At 38.3% G+C, this 26,836-nt stretch overlaps 1 protein-coding gene and 1 pseudogene across 1 annotated transcript in view; one reads left to right on the forward strand and one right to left on the reverse strand.

Annotated features, from left to right (window-relative positions):
* Positions 1-26,836, reverse strand: part of Znf81 (zinc finger protein 81) — a 58,833-nt gene that overhangs the window by 10,951 nt on the left and 21,046 nt on the right. Inside the window, exons 3-4 of the mRNA XM_026381368.2 lie at positions 17,773-17,899; positions 8,838-8,933 (exon numbers count right to left, since the gene is read on the reverse strand). Of these exons, the coding sequence (XP_026237153.1) occupies positions 8,838-8,933; positions 17,773-17,899 (223 nt within the window). The remainder of the gene's footprint in view (positions 1-8,837; positions 8,934-17,772; positions 17,900-26,836) is intronic.
* Positions 10,321-13,116, forward strand: LOC144250821 (syntaxin-binding protein 3 pseudogene; annotated as a pseudogene).

Genomic DNA, 26,836 nt, shown 5'->3' on the forward strand with positions numbered 1-26,836 from the left:
AGAAAGACAATTGTGTGCCATGTGTGCTGCCCTTCTTGTTATGGGGCCCATCAGCAGAGAAGTGCCAGTCAAGGCTGCACAACCAGCAAAGATCAGAAGGCTGGAGGGAGCCCCAGCAGAAGAACCCACCACTTGGTTGCATCGTAGAATAAAGCACGCAGGTCAGAAGACGATGTGGGCAGCTGTGACACACTGGGACTTCCCACAGGGAGGTCTGATGTTGCTGCTCCATGCCAGGACTGTCTTGCCCACTCTCAGTGCTACCCACAATGATGGATGCCACCAAGGGGCATATCAGGCAAGGTGACTGACGTCCCTCATCAGTGATGGCAGATAGAATACTTTTTTTCTCTCCCATTATCAGTAGGGACCTATACACATTGACTTGGGTGGACAGAGTTACAGACTTGATGAAAACCTTCTCCAGCAAGAGCCAATCAGAAGGCAAGTCTTAAGGGACTTAAGCGAGGCACTAAGCAACTCAGCTGAGTGCCACATATGGCACACCCCAGGTAACTGAGAGTGGCCAAGGAACTCATCTCACAGACCATGACAACAACAGTGGGCTCCACACCAGGACATGGACTTCCCGCCTGTCATGCAGTCCAACAGGAGCTGGATAAACTGAAAGAATGTGCGGCCTGCTGACAGGAGCCTTCAGGCCTGAGAGTAGCTCTATACAGGGGCGGGCTGCTCACCTGCCTGAGGCACTGAGGACACTCAATGAGAAACCTAGACACCAGCCACTGCAGCTGTTTCTTTTCCTTTTTTTTAATATTTACTTTTAGTTGTAGTTGAACACAACACCTTATTTTGTTTATACTTATTTTATGTGGTGCTGAGAATTGAACCCAGGGCCTCGCACATGCTAGGCAAGTGCACTACCGCTGAGCCATAACCCCTGCCCAGCTGTGTCTATTCTATGTTTTCAGACCCATGGCTGCCAGCCTTAGGGTTACAGATAAAAGACACTTCCACTGAGCATTTTCTTAAACTGGCCCATGGCACAAACTGCTGCCAGCTCCTTAAGACTTCACATTGGAAGCCAGGCATTGTGGCCACTCCTGTAATACCAGCTGCTCAGGAGGCTGAGGCAGGAGGATCATGAGTTCAAAGTCAGCCTCAGCACAAGCAAGGCACTAAGCAACTCAGTGAGATCCTGTCTCTAAGTAAAATACAAAATAAGGCTGGAGATGTGGCTTAGTGGTCGAGTGCCCCTGAGTTCAATCCCCAGTACCAAAAAAAAAAAAAGAATTCCCATTGGAGACAAGGAGCATTAGTTGGCCATGGACTAGTAAGCCACCAGTGGTTTGTCCTACTGACACCTTGACAGAAGGGAGAATGTCTAAATTTACAAGTAAAGCCTACTGTGTCAGGGATCTGGCCCTTACAAGTACAGATGATGTTACCACTGGGGATCATCACCAAAGGAACACTTTGTATTCCACTTGCTATGAACACCTTGATTATGATGGGTATATATTCCACAGGTGTCTTATTCTTTCTATACCCCTGAAGTGCCAACAGACAGATTGATTTGGTACACCTGCCCAGGCAGGCCTACTGTGCAGGCTACTTTACAAACACAAAACTGCACAGCAGCCTACATACTGCCTCATGGAGCTGATTCGCCATTATTGGTGCCTATTAAACATCTGTCATATTCTCCATAGATTAGCCACAGGTAACCTACTTCTGGACTGGGTGATGGAAGTCGCACATCATGCCAACCAGAATGACTGTTGGATCTTCCCAGAACTCCCTGTGCCTGCAACACAAAGACTTCCCTGAGCAGTCCAACCATACATGAGATAAAATGGACTTGGATAAAACAACTGGACTAAAACACAATATCTTTCATGCTTTAACCCAAGTGTCTAAACAAATTAATGTTATCTCAGTTACCTTAGTATGCTTGTTTATAGGTTCTTGCTCTTTGTAATGCTGTTGTAAGATACGGATGCAATGTGCCTCCAGAGCCCTGTCCTCAGAGTATCACAGAATATATTTGAGGGTTTGACCCTCATGTGAGGGACATGAATGTATTCTAAGCCATTAAAGGAGTGGAATGCTGGGTTGAACATCAATCAGTACCTAGGAAAGCCTGTAGTAAAAGAAGGTATCTAAAGAATGTGATAACAAAGAAAACAGAGAGGGAGAGCTGGCCACTTCCCTTATCTCCAGTCTTTAGGAAAGGATCTAAACAGAGTGGCCCTGGTTGTAAAGAAAACATATTTATAAAACATCTGAAGAAATCCACCTGTGCAGTGGTATGCAACCTATCCTATATATTCCCCCTGCTTGTAGGCACAGTATGGTCCTCCATTTTATCCTGACCCACTGCCACTGAGGAGTAAGTAATAATGTCCAAAACTTCTCTGTTGAACCCTCCAAGTTCTTCCTTTAGGATTAATAAATAGTATGCTGGGACATTTTTAGGCCTGGAGTTGAACAGTAAGAAAACAGTAGATTTCAACAAAATACAACCAACTTGAATTCTTTTCAGAGATGCAGGAAACATTCCCTTAAAAATACCATATGCTGAAATCCTACACTGTTTTTAGACTACCACAGGATTAAATTAGACACTATAGAGGTAACCAACAAATTCCTTGAAAGATATAACTTACTAGGTCTGGCAAAAGATGAATCAAAGATCAGAAAATCCCTATGTCTAATAAAGAAATTGGATTTGTTATTAAAATTGTCACATCAAGAAACTTAAGATACAGATGGATTTCCTAATAAATTCGATGAAGCTATAAAAAATAAATAACAATCTTATACAAACTAATTCTGAAAATAGAGAAGGGAACACTTCTAACTATAACCCTAATTAAAAAACATAACAAAGACATTGCCAAAAAATAAAACTACAAACTAGTATCACTCATGGAAACATGCAAATATTTTAAACAAAATATCAGTAAATAGAATCACTACATAATAATACATTAAAGTCAAACAGAATTTATCTCAGAAATGCTAGGTTCATTCAACATTTAAAAATTAAGAAATAAGCTTCAGCAACTTAGTGAGTCCCTATGCAACCTAGGGAGACCCTGTCTCAAAATAAGAAATAAAAATCAAGAAGTAGCCAGGCATGGTGGTGCACACCTGTAATTTCAGAGGCTCAGGGGGCTGAGGCAGGAAGATCCCAAATTCAAAGCCAGCTTCAGCAATTTAGCAAGGCCCTAAGCAACTCAGAGAGACCCTGTCTCTAAGTAAAATATAAAAAAGGGCTGGGGGATGTGGCTCAGTGGTTAATCATCCCTGGGTTCAATTCCCAGTACCCCCTCCAAAATCAAGAAATAAATTCACCATATCAACAGAACAAAAGAAAAACTTCTAGAATCAATCTAATACATAAAGAAAGCACTTGATAAAATTCAACATTTAACCATGATAAAAATAAAACAAAAAAACACTTCAACAAGCTAGAATTAGATTCTTACATAACCTATAAATGGCAGCAGCAACAATAGCAAAAAAAAAATCCTACAGTTCATACCAGACTTAAAAAGACCTAATTTTTATTCCTAATATGGAAAATACAGCAAGTATGTCCATACTCATCACTCCTATTCAACACTGAACTGAAGGTCAATAAAATAAGGAAAGGAAAACAAATTTAAAACATGAGATTTAAAAAGAAGTAAAAGTATCCCTATTTTTAAGTGATAATGATCAAGAGGAAAATCTCTGAAGTACCTATGAAAAATTCAAAGGTAGATGTAGAAATGTAAAAAGTCAATGTACAAAGTGAATGTACAAAAGTCAATCAGTAGAAAATTTTACTAGCAGTAGATAATTTGAAAACTAAAAAAATTAATTTAGTGTGGTGGTGCACACCTGTAATCCTACTGACTTGGGAGGCTGAAGCAGAAGAATCAAGAGCTTAAGGCCAGCCTCCATAATTTAGTGAGAGTCTGTCTCAAATTAAAAAAAAATCAAAAGGACTGGGGACATAGCTCAATGACAGAGCACCCTTGGGTTCAATTCTCAGTACCAAAACAAAACAAAATTATAGCTAGGAATGTAGCTCAGTATAGAATTCATAATTCCATTTATAATAGTAGCAAAATCATCAAATACTTAGGGATAAATTTAATAAAGAGTGCATAAGATCTCTACAATCAAAATTATAACACTACTGAAAGAAATTAAAGGTCTAAGCAATTGCTGAAATATGCCATATTCATAGCTTAGAAGTCTCAATATTATTAAGATATCAATTCTACACTTGATCCACAGAGTAGAGTCAGCTCCAAACAAAATCCCAATAGGCTTTTTGTAAAAAGTACAATCTGATTATAAAATTCATATTGAAATGCAAATGACCAAAACAAGCCAAGGCAATAAAAAAGTTGTAGAACTTGCATCAACTGATTTGAAGACTTAGTATAAAACCTATAATAATAAAAATGTATGTGTTTGTCTAAAGGACTACATGTTAGCTATATTTCTTAATTTCCTATATTCTTGATGAGCTGGCATCTGGGGCTTAAGGTGATCCAGAAGAAACTGCCCCTTCCAGAGCTGGCTAATTCCTCGAGAAAGGAAAAGACTCAAATCATGAATATACCTTCTCATACTTACAAATGCAAATCAACCAATCCATAGTCCATGCCCATGACTACCTCCTTCACTGGGCTCTCACAGGGTGAGTGATATGCTATATCCCTAATCTAATCACCCCAGAGACAGGTACCAGGCAAGTAGGAACAATCCCTATACCCTGGAGCCCACTGAAATTATTCAAACTAGTAAATTATAACCCTGCCTAGCCTGATCACTATGGCTGGTCTATTTCTTTCCACAAAAATAAATAAATAAATAAATAAGTAAAAATAAAAGCACTGGTCCCTGCTTTCCCCTTACTTTTTCTACCTGGTAAGTGGATGCTGATCCATAATGAGCGGGCGGGGGGGGGGGGCATGGGAAGAATGGAGGAACTTTGGATTGGGCAATGGGGAGGGAGGAGAGGAAAGGGAACACGGGAGCAGGAAAGATGGTGGAATGAGATGGACATCACTACCCTAGGTACATGTACAATTGCACAAATGGTGCAACTCTACATCATGTACAACCATAGAAATGAAAAGTTGTGCTCCATTTGTGTATAATGAATAGGAATGCATTCTGCTGTCATGTATAACTAATCAGAACAAATTAAAAAATAATTAATTAATTAATTACCAGCAAGGTGCAGCAGTGCACACTTGTAATCCTGGCAGCTTGGGAAGCTGAGGCAGGAGGATCTCAAGTTCAAAGCCAGCCTCAGCAACAGTGAGGTACTAAGCAACTCAGTGAGACCCTGTCTCTAAATAAAATACAAAATAGGGCTGGGGATGTGGCTCAGAGGTCGAGTCCCCCTGAGTTGAATTCCTGATACCAAAAAAAAAAAAAAAAAAAAAAAAATCAGCCTCAGAAATTTAGCAAGGCACTAATCAACTCAGTGAGACCATGTCTCTAAATAAAATACAAAAAAGGGCTGGGGATATGGCTCAGAGGTTAAGGTTAAGTGCTCCTGAGTTCAATCCCTGGTACAACAAACAAAACAAAACAAAAAAAGAATTTCAATGGGAAAAAGAAAAACTCTTCAAAAATAGGTTCTGTAACAACCAGAAAACATTTATTTTAAAAATGAACCTCAGGGGACTGTGGCTATATGTAGCTCAGTGGTAAAGCACTTGCCTTGCATGTGTGAGGCACTGGGTTCGATCCTCAGCACCACATATAAATAAATAAAGATACTGTGTGTTCATCTACAACTAAATAAATATTTTTTAAAAAAAATGAACCTCAGTTGGGTGCAATGGTGCATACTCGTAATCCCAGCAACTTGGGAGGCTGAGGCAGGAGGATTTCAAGTTCAAGACCACTTCAGCAAATTAGCAAGACCCTAAGAAACTTGGCTAGACCCTGTCTCAAAATAAAAAATAAAAAGGCCTGGGAATGTGGCTCATTGGTTAAGCACCTCTGGGTTCAATCTCCAGTATTAAAAAAATTAAAGCTAAAAATTAAAATGAACTTCAATCCTTACCCCCCACTCATGTGTGCACCACACACACACATACACACACACACACACACACACACACACACACACACACAAAGGACCCTAGACCTAAACTGAAAAAGCTTATAAAGCTATAGAAGAAAATATCAGAAAATTTTTGTGACCTAGTAGTAGGCAAAAATTTCTTAAACAGATCACAAAACGTACAAACAATAAAACAGATGATAAACCAGACTCCATCAAAATTAAAATATTTGTACTTTGTTAGACACCACTAAAAATAAAATTAGGGCTGGGGATATAGCTCAGTTGGTAAAATGTTTGCCTCCCATGTACAAGGCCCTGAGTTCAATCCCCAGCACCACACACACACAAAAAATAAAAATAAAAATAAAATCACAAGCCACAGACTGGAACAAAATATTAGCAATACATATATATGGTAAAGGTATTAAATTTAACAAATACATTGACTCAATAATAAGAAGACAAATAACCCAATAAAAATGGGGAAGATATGAACAGACACTTTACAAAAATTGTACAAATGTCAATACACACATGAAAAGATGCTTAGCATCATTACTCTTATCAGAGGAAGGCAACTTTAAAACATAATGAAATAGCATGCATATACATTTCAGTAGCAAAAATTAAAGAGACTGATGATATCAACTGTTGACAAAGATGTACAGCAACAACAATTCTTATGTATTGCTATTGGGAATATAAAATGATATAACCAATTTGCAAGACGCTTGGCAATTTCTTATAAAAGTAGGCATACACATATTATTTGATCCAGAAATTCCAATCTTAATTATTTACCCAAAGGAAATATAAACATATTCACATTCACACAAGGTACATCAGAATGTTCACTGCAGCTTTATTCCTAGTGACCAAATTTTAACCAACCCCCTATCCATCAACAGGTGTACAGATTAACAAATTACAAAACAGGTTGAGCATTCCTTATGCAAAATGCTTAAGGCCAGAAGTTTTCCAGATTTGGGGGCTTTTCAGATTTTGGAATATTTGCAAAGACTTTACCAACTGAGCATCCTTAATTCAAAAATCTGAAATCTTGGGGCTGGGTTTGTGGCTAGAAGGTAAAGCACTGGGTTCGATCCTCAGGACCACATAAAAATAAACAAATAAAATAAGGGTATTGTGATCATATACAACTAAATTTTTTTAAAATCTGAATTGCTTCAAAATCTGAAACTTCTCAAGTGTCCTATCAATGCTCACATAGTTTCAGATTTGGGAGAATTTTGGATTTTTTAATTTCTGAATTAGGGATGCTCAACTTATATATTCATATCATGGTGTACTACTCAGAATGAAACAGGAACAGAATTACAAAATGACTATACTGAGTCATGAAGCCAAATTCAAAAGAGTATATACCTTATGATATATTTATATGAAACATTAATAAAGACAAATCTAATCTATAGTGATAAAAATCATGTCAGCCATGTATGGTGGCGCTTGCCTGTAATTCCAGTGGTTTAGAAGCCTGAAGCAGGATGACCACAGTTTCGAAGCCAGCTTCAGCAACTTACGGAGGCTGTAAACTACCTAGTGAAACCCTGTCTCAAAATAAAAAATAAAAAAGCCTGGGGATGTAGATCAGTGGTAAAGCACCCCTGGATTCAGTCCCTTGTATCAAAAAAACAAACATGTCAGTGTTTGCCTGGGGCTAAATTAATAGTGTTTACTCCAGGGGGCATTAGGAAGCATTTTGTGTGATGGAAATGTTATGTCATCATGCCAGTGTCTACCTTTATCAAAACCATCAAACCGCAAACTTAAAATGGATACATTTTATTCTATTTAAATTATGCCTTAATAAAATTGATTTTTATTAATATTTTAGTTGTAGTTGGACACAATACCCTTATTCATTTATTTTTATGTGGTGCTGAGGATCGAACCCAGGGCCTCGTACATGCTAGGCAAGTTCTCTACCACTGAGCCACAACCCCAGCCCCTAATAAAGTTGATTTTAAAAGAAAAAAATGCTAAGTGAAAGTGAAGCAATGTCATAAGAGAGACATGGGGCTATGAAAAGGTGGAGAGGAGTGAGGAATTTGAAGCTGATACTTACAAAGAAAATAGAAAGTAAGGTTGGTTGTAAATGTTTTTTTTTTTTAATATCTTGGAGAAGATGAATACAAACGGAAGAAGAAAGCTAAAGGATACTAGGAAGAATAAGAGTGAGAAAATAGCTGATTTTCAAAGAATGCAATTCCTTAAAACCTGAATGAATATTATAAGAATCTAACACTCTAGGAGTCTGATTGAAGTGATGTAGTGTTAAAATGTGATAGGAGGAGCCCAGCAGCTCAGGAGGCTGAGGCAGGAGGATTGCAAATTCAAAGCCAGGCTCTGCAACTTAGCAAGGCACTAAGCAATTCAGCAAGACCCTGTTTCTATATAAAATACAAAAAAAAAGGGCTGGGGATGTGGATCAGTGGTTAAGTGCCCCTGGGTTTAATCCCCAGTACAAAAAAAAAAAAATGTGATAGGAAAGCAAGATCCCTAGTAAGAAAGCCTGGCATGATCCAGACTATAGAAATTAGGGGCAATTCTCCTGGAGGAAAGTCAAGCAAAGAAGACAGTTTATAACAGGAAGGAAAAGAAAGGGAAAGAATAATTTGGTACCTGAGAGGCTAAAACTTTCTATCCTTGAGCAATTCCTAAGGTTTAAAACCTTTAATAAGGGTAGCATTTTAAAAGCTCAGGCCTCTCTTAGGAAAGAAAATTATTTCCATGTGTGTCTTCTACCTGGTTTACACTCACTCACCTGAATAACTCTGATGTGGGGTTTCCCCTTCCAACATCCATGGCTCCTCTCCTTGCTCCAACTTGAATATGACCTCTGGCTTGGGAACTTCAAACCCTGTTAACAGAAAATGATAAAGAATTAGGTCCAGGCCTCGTCCAGAGCCCAGACCAGAACCCAACAAGTGCCTTGCCTGGAGCCCAGAACCATTGCAAGCCGCCTGCATGGACAGGAACACTCAAGCTGCAGTTCCCTATCCACCAACATTTGACTCCACCCAAACCACCTCCATCTTGGGACACTGCAGCCACCACCATGCCCCTTCCCACATGGTAATCTCCACTGTGCGACAACAGAAAGGGCCAGGAGGCAGCTGCCTGTGGTAGCACCACACACCACAGTGTGCCATCATGGAACAGGCTGCCCAATGCCATCACACTGCCCATCCTTCCAGCACCATCTCTGAAAGCAGTTGTCTCCATCTTGGGACACCTCCACTGTCATCTTGGGTAACCTCTGCTGCCACCTCCGCCACCATTAGTTAGGGCAGATTCCATCTTGGGACACTGACTGAGGCCTGGAAGCCCAACAGCAAGTTACTTATAGGCTTGACAGTATTGCCACCACCAACTAGGGACGTGGCCACTTTCATCTAGGGACAACAACCAGGACCTAGAAGACCATCACCAAGGTCCCTGTGGGCCCAGTTGCACCAGAGGTGTCCCTACTAGGTGTGCTAACAGTCACCATCCTGTTGCAGAGGCAATAGGGAGCCTTGCATAAGGTTGCCTCTCTATATATATCTTTTTTTCTCCTGCTAACAGCAAACTGCTGTTGATTCCCCTTTTACTTGTCCTATAATCTAATACCTCTATATTCTCACATCCTACCTCATAAAAATCATATCCCACCCCCATTCTCTGTCCACCACTAGAAAATGTAAACACTTATGCAAACTTACTGTCTATATGTATTTGTTATTTCTGTTTATAGTAGCAAAACTGTAAATGTCTAAATACACACTAATTGATTTATGACTGCATATTAGTTGCATTGGGTGCTGTAAACACTGATCTCCCCCCTAAACATTGATCTCTCCCCTAACCTGTAGGGACACTACAAGATTATAGGGTCGAAACTGTAATACCGCAAGAGGAAGACACATAGACAACATGAAAAAACAAGGGAGGAAAATGCCCCAAACCAACCAAGATACTATAACAATAGAATCCATTGACAGTGCAGTAGAAGAAATACCAGAGAAGGAGTTCAAAATGTACATAATTAAAATGATCTGAGAATTAAAGAATGACCTAAGTGAGCAAATACAGGCACATATTGCTCACTCCAACAAAGAGATATGAGAGCAAACACAGGCAGCAAAAGATTACTTCAAGAAAGAGATGGAGATTGTGAAAAAAAAAACAGAAATCCTTGAAATAAAGGAAACAATAAAACAAATAAAAAAAACTCATTAGAAAGCATCACCAAAAGATTAGACCACATGGAAGACAGAACCTCAGACAATGAAGACAAAATATACAATTTGGAAAACACAGTTGACCACACAGTGAAGATGGTAAGAAACCATGAACAGAACATCCAAGAATTATGAGATACCATCAAAAGACCAAATCTAAGATTTATTGGGATAGAGGAAGACAGAGTTTCAAACCAAAGGGATGCACAATTTCTTCAATGAAATAATATTAGAAAACTTCCCAAACATGAAGAATGAATTGGAAAATCAAATACAAGAGGCTAACAGAACACCAAATGTACAAAATAACAACAGATCTATACCAAGGCACATTATAATTAAAATTACTAGCATACAGAATAAGGATAGAATTTTAAAGGTCATAAGAGAGAAGAATTAGATTACATATAGAGAGAGACCAATTCTGATCTCAGCAGATTTTTCAGCCCAGACCCTTAAGGCCAAGAGATGTTAGAACAACATATGCCAGGCTCTGAAAGAAAATGGATGCCAACCAAGAATCTTATCTCCAGCAAAATTATGCTTCAGATTTGATAACAAAATAAAAACCTTTCATGATAAACAAACGTTAATAGGATTTACAGCAAAAAAGTCTGCACTACATTCTTGGCAAAATATTCCATGAAGAGGAAATGGAAAATAACAATGAAAATCTGCAAAGGGTGGCACTACACTAAGGGAAAGGCCAAACAAAGAGAAACCAAGTCATGTTAAAAACCAAAAATAAACCAAAATGACCAGGAATACAAAACATATTTCAATAATAAACCTGAATGTGAATGGCCTAAACTCATCAATTACAAGACACAGATTGGATTAAAAAAGACCCAACAATGTGCCACCCTCAAGAGACTCACAGGAAAAGACACCCAAAACTGAAAGTGAAAGGATGGGAAAAAGTATATTACTCACATGGACCATGTAAACAAGCAGGGGTTTCCATCCTCATATCAGATAAAGTGGACTTCAAACCAAAGTTAGTGAAAAGGAATAAAGAAGGACATTTCAGGGCTGGGGTTGTGGCTCAGTGGTAGAGGGCTTGCCTTGCATGGGTGAGGCACTGGGTTTGAGCCTTAGCACCACATAAAAATAAATGAATAAAATAAAGGTATCATGTCCATCTACAACTAAAAATATATTTTTTTAAAAAGGAGGACATTCCATACTACTCAAGGGAATCATACATCAACAAGACATAATAATTGTAAAGATCTATGCCCCAAACAATGGGGCATCTACGTATATCAAACAAACCCTTCTCAACTTCAAGAGTCAAATAGACCACAACACAATAATACTGGGTGACTTTAACACAATTCTCTCACCACTGAATAGATCTTCCAAACAAAAACTAAACAAAGAAACTATAGAACTCAGTAATACAATCAATAATTTAGACTTAACAGACACATATAGAATATTCTATCCATCAATATTTACACTTCACTGACTGTGTATACTCTTGATGTACCAGATGCATTTTATTACTGTTATAGTCCAGACCCTGGCAATGCCAATGGAAAAGATGCCATTATGGAAGCAATGGCTAAGCAAATAGTTACAGTATGTGCCACTTTGGATGAAAATCCTGGAGTAAGATATAAAAGTAAGCCTCTAGATAATGCCAGTAAACTTGCACAGTTGGTTGAAAAAAAAAACTTGAAGACTACTACAAGATTGATGAAAAGAGACTAATAAAGGGTAAAACTTATTCCAAGCTCTTAATAATCGATTGTGACTTTGATCCTGTGTCCACTGTCCTGCATGAACTGACCTTTCAGGCAATGGCATATGATCTACTCCAATTGAGAATGATACATACAAATACAAAACAGATGGAAAAGAAAAGGAGGCAATCATTGAAGAAGATGATGACCTCTGGGTGAGAATTCCACATCGGCATATTGCAATTGTACTAGAAGAAATTCCAAAGCTTATGAAGGAAGTTTCATCAATGAAGAAAGCAACAGAAGGAAAGACATCACTTAGTCCTCTTACCCAGCTGATGAAAAAGATGCCCCATTTCTGTAAACAGATTACTAAGAAAATTGTCCATCCTAATTTAGCAGAAGATTGCATGAATAAGTTCAAGCTTAACATAGAAAAGCTCTGTAAAACTAAACAGGACCTGGCACTTGGAACTGATGCAGAAGGACAGAAGGTGAAAGATGCTATGAGAGTACTTCTTCCAGTTCTACTCAATAAAAATCATGATAATTGTGATAAAATAAGAGCAATCCCACTTTATATCTTCAGTACTAATGGAACTACAGAAGAATATTTGGACAGGTTGATCCGTAATGAAAAGATAGAAAATGAGAGTGACATGATTCATAACTGAAGTTATCTTGGTATTCCCATTGTTCCCCAATCTCAACAAGGCAAAACCATTAAGAAAGCATCAGTCTGCAGAAGAAACTTTTCAACTTTCTTGATGGACACCTTTTATCAAAAATATTATGGAAGATGCCATTGATAATAGATTAGATTCAAAGGAATGACCATATTGTTCTCAGTGTCCAGCAGTGTGGAATGGCTCTGGAGCTGTAAGTGCTTGCCAGAAACCTAGAACTAATTATTTAGAATTGGACCAAAAAAAATGGATCAAAGCTGATTATTTTTGTAACTGGAGGAATTACATATTCTGAAATGCACTGTGCTTATGAAGTTTCTCAGTTACATAAATCCTGTGAAGTTATTATTGGTTCTACACATATTTTAACACCCAAAAAGCTGTTGGATGATATAAAGATGCTGAATAAACCCAAGGATAAAGTCTCCTTTACTAAAGAAGAGTAGTTTAAGAGGGAGTGGTTTAGAGGTTCTTTAATTAATATGTTCAATTAAAAATAGAAAAAGAAAATGTTACTATCATGTAATTTAAACAATGTAAATATTTTATGGAACAATGACTTTCAAATACATTTCTATTTTTATATTTATTTTTTCGTTCTCGGCAGACACAATATCTTTATTTTATTTGTATGTGGTGCTGAGGATCGAACCCAGCGCCCCACGCATGCCAGGCGAGCGTGCTACCGCTTGAGCCACATCCCCAGCCCCTCAAATATATTTCTTAAAGGACTGTTTATGATTATGTATTGTTGGATTTGCCATCTTTAATAATTTAAATATTGTTGCTGCTTTATAGGTGATAAGATATTAAAATGCTTTCTAAACTTTTGTTTTAACCTCTGGAACAGAATTTCTTAAAGTTATGGGTAATTTTTCATAGCCTCTTGTGTATATATACTAATCATGTACTAAATACTTATCTATCTTATGCTGAAGAATAGTTTTTTGGGGAAATGATTTTTAAAAGAAGATATAAAAGTAAAAACTGTAAATGTGTATGTATGATAGAATTATTTCCTATTAGTGCAGTTTTTCTTTCAACTGAAATTCACAGTTTTATGTGTAAAATAATTCAGTCACTGAGTAATTTCACAGTGTACTATCTTGCTAGATCCTTTTAAAAAACACAATTTTATGTAATTTTGAAATGATGTATGTTTAAACTAGAAAACCAAAAATAATCATGAATATTCTAAGAGAAAATAAAATATATATTACAAAAAAAGAAGTGAGCAATTTGCTCTGCCATACACTCATGTTATGATATGCTGTCCTCAGAGGAGGTCCAAAGCAACAGGACCACTCAAACTTAGACTGGAACCTACAGAACCATGAGCCAAAAGAAACCTTTTCTTTTTATACATTTATTGCCTTGTGTATTTAGTTTTAGTTATGGATAGCTGACTAATACATCCCCTAAGGTACTTGCCTTTCCAAACATTGCTGTTTCTCCTAAGGATTGATGCCCATCACTCTTCTTAACTTCTAGGCATATAACTAGACTCAAGTTCAAGCAAGCCTCAAAAGATGAAACACAAAGTATAGCCCATGAGGATGCATGTACACCAGAAGAACTGCATGACTTCTCTAATTTATACAGACAAAAATATGGAGAATATGTGTAGAAATGGATATCAAGAGTGGGATAATGGTGGAAGGAACACAATACTAGATCACATTTAGTTGTTTGATATGGACCCACTAAACAGAGATTCTGAATTTGATGTTGCTGCTTGAGGGGTCAGAAAGTCTCTAATAGTCTGGTTGGTTGGCTGATTCATGGACCAAAAGCTGGTCTACACTAAATGAAGCTGAAATGCCAGAAATGCCTTGGTAGACTGGAGAAAAAAGTATCTAAAACCATTGGGAATTTGGAATGCTAGTGTGGATTTATCATGTAACATCTGCACATCCATTCCAGGAGTGTCCAGAGGACATACTTGTTATCACAAGTGTGAGAAACAAATCTGTAGGAGCCCCAGCATCTTTTAAGAGTTTTGTGATTGCTCATTTGTATTTCAGAAATTAAAGTTGGAACTGTTTTCAATGAAAAGGGAAACATAAATGCAATGGGAGTAATTGGATCCTGGGGTAGCAGAGGCCAAGTGGAGGTACTCTGATTGCCATAGGCAAGATGGCTATAATTACCACAATGGACAGAAGAGTCAAAGCAATACTCAGAATAGTCTGGTTTATAGAGATCTATAGCATTACCTAATTGACCTTGGCATCCCCATAAAAGAATCAGATGAGCAGTCTATTAAACCTTAGTTGGTCTATACAAACAGAAGAGTTTTAGGTCAAGGTCAGTAGAGAAGGAAGGGAACAGAGGGAAGGACAAGATGAGGGAAAGGGAAGTACTAGGGACTCAATTAGAGCAAATTATTTTCCATGCTTTTATAATTTTGTCAAAATGAATCATAATGTTATATATAACCAAAAAACTAATAAAAATAAGTGTTCTAGGACAAGTAAACAAAAATCTAATCTGAAGCATAAAAAGATAATAAATAAATAAATAAAGTAGGTCATGGCACCTCGATCAATTCCCAGGCTTGAGCCTGTTTATAGGCCCAGGGCTGCTTGAATGAAAGGGATAACAAGTCTCTTTGAGGAAGGATCCAGATAAAATACTAAAATTTTATACTATTAATCTTTCTCAGTCTTCCCCAAAGAGACTGTGGTCTTTTATCAGTGTAACTGTACATTGAGGAAAAGGAAATATTTTTGAGGATTTTGGACTCTTGCTCCAAACTGGAGAAGAGACCTGGAGACACAAAACATCACTGTGATCTATCAGTCAGGGTAGATGTTTAATAGAAAGAAAGTTATTAATGGAGTTTTAGATCAGATCCATCTCACAGTGGATCTGGTGGGTCTCTGACACCATCCTGTGGTTATTTCCCTAGTTAAAGAATGATAATTGGAATACACATAACTCAGCAACTGTCAGAATGACTATATTGGTTCCCTGACCTGTGGAGTGAAGAATATAATGGTGGGAAAGGCCAAGTGGAAGCCATTAGAACTTCCTTTAACTAAGAAAATAGAAAAATAAAAGCAATATCCCATTTCTGGAAAAACAGCAGAGATTACTACTAACATCAGGGACTTGAAATATATAGGGGTAACAATTCCCATCATATCACCATCAACTTAGCTATCTGGCCTGTGCAAAAAACAAATAACTATTAGAGAAAGACAGTAGAGTATCATAAACTTAGCAAGACAGTGACTCTAATTGTAGCTGTTCTTCCAGATGGGGTTTCATCGCTTGAGCAAATTAACACATTTCCTGTGTTAATCTAGAATGTAGCTATTGTTCTTGCAAATGTGATACCTATCAGAAAAGACAACTAGAAGTAGTTTGCTTTCAGCTGTCAAGGGGCAACAATATACCTTTACTGTTCTATCTCAGAGGTTTAAAACTGTCTAGCCGTATGCCACAATTTACTTCATATGAATCTTATTTACCTTTTCCTTCCACAAAACAATACACAAAAATTCACAGAGGAAAAACAATACAGCATAGCGATCCATTGCACTGATGACATTAAGCTCACTGAACCTAGTAAACAAGAAATAGCAACTACTCAAGATTTATGGGTAAGACATTTCATATCAGAATATGGAAAAGAAATCTCATAGAAATTTAAGGGCAGTAAAGTATACATGACATAAATTTAGGTCCTTCTGCCTCAAGAAATTTCTAGAGGTCCAGTAGTATGGATGTCAAGACATCGCTTCTAAGGTAAAGAATAAGTTGTTGCATCTATTCCCTGCTATAAGCAAAAAAGAGGTACAACACTACTGAGCATCTTTGGATTTTGCAGGCAACAATTCCTCATTTTGGTGTGCAATTCTGACCCACTGGATCACCATTTACCAAATGATCCAAAACCTGCTAGTTTGGGGCCTCAGCAAAAGAAAAGGCTCTGCAACAGGTCTAGTCTGCAGTGTAAGTTGCTCTTCCACTTGGGCCATATGATCTAGCAGATCTGATGGTGCTACAGGTGGCAGTGGCAGATTCTGGCATTGTTTGGAACCTCTAGTAGGCCCCTATAGGTGAATCACCCTGCAGATCCTTAAGATTTAGAGGAAAGCCTACCATCCTCCGTGGATGACTATCCTTTTGAAAAACATCTTTTGGTTTGCTATTGGACCTGAATTTACTCACCCAATGAATTTAATCATATTAGCTAACAGGGGAGAGGAGAAATTTAGCAAGGATTCTTTAGTAATTGCAAATGAACACAGAAAAACCCAGTGTTGAAACCCTGCCCCACAGTGGGGTACTAGAAATGTGGCATACAGAATAATCGCTCTCCAATGCTGCCTTTTAGTGACCCAAGTTCTTCTGATTGAGGCCCAGCCTGTAGATGTTGGGAGGACAGTAGTAGCCCCTGATGTACTGGACTTAGATATTACCAGAATCATGCTCTTAGAGAATGTAGCCCCAAGTGGGTATAAACTCCATGTAAGGCTGAATACTAGCACAAAAGCAATATTCAACAGTATCATAAGGAAAAACTTTGAAAAGAAATTTTAAGAAAATAGTTCCAGAGCACATGACTGTTAAGAGACATGATGTCAATCCTACATAGCAACCCCATACCCTTAGGTGGTGGCCATGCCTCTCTCAGCCTTGGAAACAAGGAGATAGCCCTGCCCTCTGAAACTGAGGATATAATGGATTCCCACACCTCACCATCTCCATAGCCTATGCCCTCAGGTCTGTAGAAGTACCTGCAGCCCCACTGGCCTCTGAACCATTCTTAGGTCATTTTTCTCTTTTCTTGAAGAGCAACACATGTTCATACCCAAGTAGCTTTACCGTCCCCTTTTCTGCATATAGAATCAAATTATTGACAGATCTTTATTTTATTTATTTCTTTATATGTGGTGCTAAGGATTGAACCCAGTGCCTCACACATGCCAGGCAAGTACGCTACCGCTGAGCCACAGCCACAGCCCCTGTAAAGACTATTTCTAAATAAGGTCACAATCTGAAGTATTGAGGATTAAAACTTCAGTATATGTTATTTGGAGGACCATTTCAACCCTGGGTTTCTCATAGCTACATAGGATAGTGATGCTTACCCACTGAGAGCAGGTGGCTATAGTTCTCCAGCATTACATCTTGGTACAGGCACCTTTGAGTAGAGTCCAATTGCTGCCACTCCTCTCTACTGAAGTCCACAGTCACATCCTCAAATGATACTGGTATCTGTAACAACACAATCCTGTTCAAGGCAACCCAATCAGCACTGGGGGATAGGGAGATGAAAGACAGGACATGGTTTTTAATGATTTTTCATCATGATGTACCCATGTAGTATGCAAAATACATTCATTTCATTATAAGAGTCCCCAGTCTTAATCCATTCCAGCATCAACTCTACACTACTACCCAGCATGCTGTTGGCATTGATGTGTACAGACAAGTTAAGTGCAAGATTCTTGCCAAGAGAATAAGCATATTGAACATATTAGGCACTCTAAAAGCTAAGACAGCTTCCTGAAATGTATGAAGGAAAATTACCTGAAAAAGAAGGAACCCCAAAACAAAGGTAACTACATTCAGCTGAAATGCCAGCCTGCTCCACCCAGAGAAGGATGTTTTGTGAGAACAAATGGAAAGGAGCCTGAGCTGCTGGGAATCTATTCCCTATGAATTAATGACATAATAAATGTTAAAAAATAAATAAATAAAGGCCTGTGGGCTATAAAAATGATTTTCTTAAAAAAATCACTTTGGGCCCCAGGGAATAATGACATTGGTTTCATTCAAGATATAAAATCAGGGCTGGGGATGTGGCTCAAGCGGTAGCGCGCTCGCCTAGTGTGTGTGCCTCCCGGGTTCGATCCTCAGCACCACATACCAACAAAGATGTTGTGTCCGCCGAGAACTAAGAAAAAATAAATAAATGTTAAAATTCTCTCTCTGTCCCCCTCTCTCTCTCTCACTCTCTCTTTAAAAAAAAATATATAAAATCAGTAAAAGTAGCTTATAACTTATCATGTGTAAAATAATATCCTTTGTTGAAAGTTCAATTAGAAATGATAAAACTAATGATAAAATAATTAGAAAAACCAAGAATAATTGGAAAATGGCACTCAGCCTGTAATACTCCTACATTTCTAGTAAGGCAAGGTATATTTGATGTAGTTGAACAACTATTATGTAAATTTGCACAAGATCTTAAAGAAGTCAATGAATTTCTTTTTTTTTTAAAGAAACTCTGTCTTTATTTTTTTTCAAAGGGAGAGTGAGAGAGGAGAGAGAGAGAGAGAGAGAGAGAGAGAGAGAGAGAGAGAGAGAGAGAGAATTTTTTAATATTTATTTTTCAGTTCTCGGCGGACACAACATCTTTGTTGGTATGTGGTGCTCAGGATCAAACCCGGGCCGCACGCATGCCAGGCGAGCGCGCTACCGCTTGAGCCACATCCCCAGCCCTCAAAGAATTTCTTGTTCCATGAACCCCTGTAGTTCCTAATTCTTGAACTATTCTGGTTTCAGTACCATAGTCTGCTAAGTTTTTCTCTATACTTTGTGTTCCACTATTTTTTTTCTGTTCCTCTAGCTAACACATAAATTCTTGCTTGATTTTACTTAGGATAGAGTTCAGTATTTATGGCAGAAGATCTCTCAAGTGTTTTAGGTCTCTCTTATTTTTCTATGTATATGTCTAATACACAGGAAATCTTAGGGAAATGTATCCTACTGGAAGGATCTATAATTACCCAATCCGTAAATTATTTGCTGGTAGCCTCCCAAACTAAAGAGCAATTAAAACTGATTCTTTGGCTTTGTTTTGGTTCCTTGCTTCACTGAGCCTCATTAGAAAAGCTCTAATATTGCCAAATAGAAGTAAAATATTTAAGGAATCTGGTGTCACATGAAGGCTTCAAATTTGAAGATAAAAGAGATGCTACAATAAAATAATTTAGATAATTTGGGGGATTTGTGAGGTACCAAAGAACAATGAATTCCAGTTTTATTCTCTGACACAAAAGCATGGTAATACTTTAGATCCTCTGATTAATGTGCCATCTGATTATTTACGTACAAGCATCATTATCCAATCCTAATATTGTGCTTGAAAGATACAAACTTCTAAACTGTGTTAGTCTTTTTATCAGATCCTCATCAGACAGACAACTATGAACTTACAATGGTAATAGAAGGAAATGCTAGGCAGCAACTGAATTTTTCTGACATTCCTGTTCAAAATGCATAATTCATAATGCATAGTTGATCATGAACCCTGGACAAAAGGGACCACTTTTAGGCTTTCTATGCTGTGGTGACTGCTCAGGAAATCTTGCAAGCTTATGTTTTGTCTCAAATTAAATCAGCTACAAGTGGCCACATTACTAGCAGCTATTAAAGCTATAATTCTTAGTTCAGGAAAAATCAAATCAATATAATAGTACATACGTGTTTGGTGTCTGGGAAAAATGGGATTCTTGTCTTCAATGGGAACTAAAACATCTCATGGAAAATTAATATCTGTGTTGTTAAAGGTTTCACAATTGCCTACTCAGGTATCAATAATTCACAGAAGAGCCCACATAATGCAGAATGATAGAGTTTCTAAAAGCAATGAAATTACCATACTGTGAACAGAACAATGAGGTAGTCTATGAGAATAGTAATAAATTTGCCAGAGTATTTCTTTTTCACTTGAGTCCCAATATCAGTATCATTTACTTTAGAAAACTGAAGGACCGAGTCCTTTGTGAGATTAGGCCTTCTGAGGTGTTGGTTTTGCACAGAAAGCATAAATCCAGCTCCATTTTCTCTTATTTTGATAGCAGAATGGGTGATCAGCAGCACTTGAAAAGGCCCTCTCAACTGAGTCTTTTACTGTGTATATTTGCATACAGATGAAATCTAGTGGTTGATAGAGGTAGCAGACTTATTACAGCATGTCCTTCCAGGTCTTATGATTTTATATATCAGGGTTTCTAGGGAAGAGAGAAACCCTTTTAATATTTATTTCTTTAGTTTTAGGTGAACACAGTATCTTTATTTCACATTTATATGGTGCTGAGAATCGAACCCAGTGCTTCACACGCGCTACCACTTGAGCCACATCCTCAGCCCAGTAATTTCAATTTCTTAATAATTATATTTAAGGGCTGGGGTTTTGGCTCAGTGGTAGAGTGCTTGCCTAGCATACATGAGGCACTGTGTTCAATTCTCAGCATCACATAGAAATTAATAAATAAAGTTTTAAAAAAACCTTCCTTTAAAAAAAAAAAGAATTATATTTAAGCCAGGTGTAGTGGCACATTCCTGTAATCCCAGCTACTCAGGAGATTGAGGTAGAAGAATCATGAATCTCAAATTGGGCAACACAGTGAGACATTATCCCCAACTAGTATCACATTTTACTAGAAAACAAATCTGTTATTTGTTATGTTGTTTTTTTTTTTCTGTACTCCCAGTCATGGTCTCCATGATTAGATATTCCCAATGAATACCATATTATATTCCCAAAATAGACATGATCTGGACTTTCAAGTCCAACAATCCAATTATTTGCACAATAATGGTGTAACTATCTTCATTAATAATTTTTGAGGGTACCAAACTAAATTTTTTATATAATAATATAATCCAGATACTCAATATCTAAATTTCATATTGAAATGTTTTGTGAACTGGTTTGGTTGGAAGGATCCTTACAGAAAAAAGGAATCTTTCTCAGCTATGAAAGCCTGCAGTTTTCACAAACCCCACCCACCAAAAGAAGCAGAGTCAAACTCTGGTTTCACCTTCAACCCTTCCAATTTGGAATTTGTTAAGGGGCCTATTTGAGGCTATATACAAGAGAAAAAGGAGACTTATTAGAATAGAAGCCTGAAAGGAACAGGAACAGACACAGCTACACCTCTTTTGATACTGAGACTTTGAATAATAGACTTTAAAATAATTAGGATATAAGGCCTCTGGAGGGCTACTCTTTAGGCTTGTGTTGGTAAAACTTTATAAGGATCTACAAAATAACAATGATTTGAAAGACCAAGCAATAAAGACAAGACAATAATCAGTTAAATTAATGTACAAGGAAATGAGATATTTTGCACATTGCTAATCAAGAATGTGCTTTTAGGGGCTGGGGTTGTGGCTCAGTGGTAGAGCACTTGCCTAGCACATGTGAGGCACTGGGTTTGATCCTCAGCACCAAATACAAATAAATAAATAAAATAAAGGTATTGTGTCCACCTACAACTAAAAAAAAAATTTTAAAGAATGTGCTTTAACCATTCACCACTGGCAATGTTACACTGACTTTTCAAATTCACCCTATGATAATTTTCATAATTGCTTTGCTTCACATTTTACTATATATTTGCTAGATCTTTAGGTGGCTGGCTACAAACTGCCCATGGGGGAGGAAAGATGGTGGAATGAAATGGACTTCATTAAACTAGGTACATGTATGATTGCACGAATGGTAAGACCCTACTTTGGGTACAACCAGAGAAGTGAAAAATTGTGCTCCACTTGTGTACAATGAATCGAAGAGCATTCTGCTGTCGTGTATAAATGATTAGAACAAATAAATAAATAATTTTTTAAAAAATAAATAAAAAATTTAAAAAGGCAGAAATGGTGGGTGATGGAGACAATGAGACAATTGTAGTATTACTACAAAAGAAGGGAAAATTGTGAGAGGAAAAATTGAATTTTCCCTATTTCAAAAATGGAAAGAGATACCCCGTTTTTCTTTTATTAGAGCTTTTCCTTGAGAAAACTTCTAAATCTTTCTTTTGCCCCTTTGAAATATTAACAGATTGCTTGGGATGAACAATGCATTCTGGCTTAATGCTTATTCAATAATAAAACTCTTTTCTTTCTACTCTACATTGTGGAGAGGATTTCTGGGGGTGGCCAGGAAACTTTATTTTTAAATTTCCCCCCCAACATGTAATCATGCTGATTCTGGCTACTGCTTTTTTTTTTTTCTTCCTGTAATAGGTCTTGGGACTTTTGCCAGCACACTTGAAACTGTGGCAAGCCCTCTTGTTAGCTTGTAAGTAGGGTGATATCTCAGATTCTTCACATTTTTTAAACTCTTTTTTAAAAATATTTATTTAAAAAAATATTTTAATACCTTTATTTCACTTATTTATTTTTATGTGGTGCTGAGGATCGAACCCAGGATCTCGCATGTGCGAGGCAAGCGCTCTACCACTGAGCCACAGACCCAGCCCCTTAATATTTATTTTTTAGGTGCAGATGGACACAACACAATGCCTTTATTTTTATGTGGTGCTGAGGATCGAACCCGGGTCCCGCCCATGCTAGGCAAGCACTCTACTGCTGAGCCACAACCCCAGCCCCTCTTCACATTTTTTAAGGTGATAGACATTGAACTCAGAGCCTCACACATGCTAATCAAGTGCTCTACCACTGAGCTACATTCCCAGCCCTTCACAGATGTTGATACTGACAGCAAATATCAGTTTGTATTCAGATAGCAAGTACTTCAATATGCATTTTCATCTCTCCCCCCATGGGAACTGAGTACCTTATTATTTAACATCAGTGGGTCTGGCATCAACATGACTGCTCCCACCTCAAATAGCCAAAATTGTCACTATATAGAGCAACCCCCTTGGTTAGCACCTTAGCCCATATTCTATAATAGTATTCCTGGGACTGGGTGATTTAAGAATGAAAGAGGTTTATTTTGCCTCATGGTTCTGAAGGGTGGGAAGATCTGCTCAGCTTCAATTAATGGAAGAAGGTGAAAGGACAAGTGGGTGCATGTGGAAGAGACAAACATAAGGGTTAACCCTGCTTCACAACAATTGGCCCTCACAGAAACTAATTCAGAGAAAGAAAACCCTTTACACTTTTGGACTTACCATTCTTATATAGATAATTAGGGCCAGCCCTTCGGAAAAGCAGTTATCAGCTTGCTATGGACCCTTGTTAAAACTGAACACCTGACCCATGGTGGCCTTGTGATTCTTCAGCCTGACAATACTATTTTAGTGTAGACTGATTGAGACTCAGTGACTAACAAAGAAGAAACCAAAAGGCCTCACTTATCAAAAGAATAATATATTCGAGGGGCTGGGGATGTGGCTCAAGTGGTTGCAAGCTCTCCTGGCATGTGCGGGGCACTGGGTTCGATCCTCAGCACCACATAAATATAAAATAAAAGATGTTGAGTCCACTGAAAACTAAAAAATAAAAGAAAAGAATAATATATTCGAGCTGGCCCAATCCCAGCAGCATCTTGGCTTTCCATGAAAATGGGACAACTACTCCGTTAAGGGAAATTTTATTTCCCACTTTGTCAACTAGTTTGTACTAGTTGCAGGGCAAAATGGGGTCCTCAATTCAAAGAGGTTCCCCTAAATGTCTGGGCCTCATCCACTAATGGTTTGGCGGGAGATGAAATCTGATGGTTTCTACTAGACTGTTCAACCTAAGAAGACCTGAGAATGGATGTGGGTGCTCCACTCAGCAGGTAGAACTCAAGGTCATTTTCCTAACTCTGCCCAATATTACCTTTGATATTTATTGATTCTTGAGCTATTAACAGTGGTTCAGCTATTGGTCTCCCACTTGAAAGACCATAGACAGATTAGACAGTTAGGTATCATGGACTGTAGAAACAAATTGCAGCTATGAATAGAATGGTCTGGGTCATCCATATAGATGCCCAGGGTAAGCATCTACTCTGATGAAACTGACTGGAATCAAGCTGCTGATTGAGATTTCACTGCCTAGCTTACTGTCATTGACACTTGGATCCATCATCACATTAGATATGACAATGCATCCATTGTCAAAGACTGGGCATAAATTAGGAGACCCTGTATTTCTGATACAGAAGCTACCACTGTATGCCAATCTTGTGACTTCTACAACACTGCCCATTGTGATGGGGAACAACACATCACATGAGGTGTGGTCCCATTTGCTCCTATTGAATTAACTACAATACACCTTAAGTCACCTCTAAGAGCTTTCACTGAGGCTATGCCACTGTTGACATTTCTTTGGGTTAAACAGTTGCTGTTTCAAACTGCTCAGATAATTGCAGCTGCACACTGTGGCTATTTTGGTTTTCCAGACTATTTATAGCCTGAAAATGTCACACCTTTTATTTAAAAGCCATGCAACTATGGGCTGATAGTCAAGGTATATGATTGACTTCCACACTCCCTGCTAACCACTGGCATCTGGTATTAAGTGTTGAAATGGCCTCTTCAAAAATCAACTCACATAGCTGGTGATGTAGCTAAGTGGTAGAGTGCTTGCCTAGCATGTGCAAGGCCCTTGATTCAGTCCCCAGTACCCACCAAATTAAGTAAATAAAATAAAATATAATAGAAATGAGTTTAAAAAAATGACTCAGAGGGACTTCCAACTCTGCCTCCCTCACTTCATCATTATCTTTTAGGCAGTTTGGTCAGTGAATATGGCTGACCCCAGAAGGGGATTATCTTCTTTCAACCATTACCTTGACAATGACAAGAGCAAAGAGCATTGAGGGTCATAAAGATGTATTTTGAAAACTTGGGATTTTGTTTGGAATAATCTTTCTTTCACCTAATAGCATCCCAGACTACAGTGGTTAGTAAACTCCTCAGTGGCATCCCAGTGAGAAAGGAGCTTAAGGAACTTAAATTTAATTCTGATCAGCCACCTGGATTCTCCGGTTCCAAGGACATTGCTCTAGATAATAATTACCACTTGGCTCAGTACACCACTTGCTACGTTCCCCTATAGTGACCAAATAGGCCAAGGTGCAGAACATAACAGATCTCTGTGAATTTATTAAAATGCCCTGTCTCTCTTGGACCTCATTCATTCAGATAAAAGGTCTAGAAACTAGGGCTGGGGCTGTAGCTCAGTAGTCAGGTGCTTGCCTCACATGTGTGAGGCACTGGGTTCAATCCTCAGCACCACATAAAAATAAATAAAGATACTGTGTGTTCGTCTACAACTAAATAAATATTTTTTTAAAAAAGAGGTCTAGAAACTAATAGGAGATGATTGGGCAGAAAATGTGAACTTACAGCTACTATAGTAGACCACAATGATTCTGCATCAGTAAAAGGAAGGCACCAACCCACTGTCTAAGGAGGAAACCCCAGAAAGTATGGGGTGGGGGAAAATAGGGGGAGAAGAGGAGAGAGAGACAGAGACAGACTGACAGACAATAAAAATCTGTCTTTCAGAACCATCCCTGAAGCATTCCTCACAAAGGATATTGCCCTGTTACATCTCCCCCAAATTGTTGCAAGGACCTGAAATAACTGACTGTGGGATCTGCCAGCGATCTCCCCTCCAAGGGAGGGCTCTGGCTCCCACACCTCACATGCAAAGCACTGTCAACTCCTCCAAATGGCTTCCTGAACCCCTTTCTACAGCCATCACTCAGCAATTCTGTGGGGCAGAATACTAGGTGGCTGGTGGATGGTGGCATGGACATGTAGAACCAATTGGAATAACTACCTTTAGGTGGTTTCCAATAAAAAGAATTAGACTCAAGTTTTCAAACAGATGAGAACTCTTGACAACACTGAAATTCACCTGAGCCATGAAAACGGTTATAGTAAAGAAATCCCCACACCTGTTTGTTTCTTCATGAAAAATAATTTACCACAAAGAGCCATTCTCCCCCATATGACATAGCTAAGGCTTGCTGTCCACTCTGTCATAAAACAGACTCTTGGATGTCATAAAACAGACTCTTAGACTCACTGTCTTCCTGAGAAAATACCAAATACAGACCTTTCCCCTTGTGCCTGAACCTGTGGACAAGGCCTGACACAGATGCTCCAACTCCCCTTTTTTGTGTGTCACAAATGATTAACCAAGCTGTTGTCTTCCTGAAATAACTAGACATAGAGGTAAATATTTTCTGATCAGTTGACTGAAACTTCCCTATTTTCAAAAACAATCTCCTAGTAAATATCTTTTTTATTATATTATTTATTTATATGTGGTGCTGAGAATCGAACCCAGCACCTCACACATGCTAGGCAAGCACTCTACCACTGAGCCACAACCCCAGCCCACTGATAAATACCTTCACCTACAATTTGTCTACTCCTCCCTACAAAACTATAAGGCAAAACCACCCTGTCATGGCTCCAGTGTTTGGATCTAGGGTTCTCCCTATTA

The sequence above is a fragment of the Urocitellus parryii genome, chromosome X (assembly GCF_045843805.1).
Source record: "Urocitellus parryii isolate mUroPar1 chromosome X, mUroPar1.hap1, whole genome shotgun sequence".
NCBI classification, from domain to species: Eukaryota; Metazoa; Chordata; class Mammalia; order Rodentia; family Sciuridae; genus Urocitellus; species Urocitellus parryii.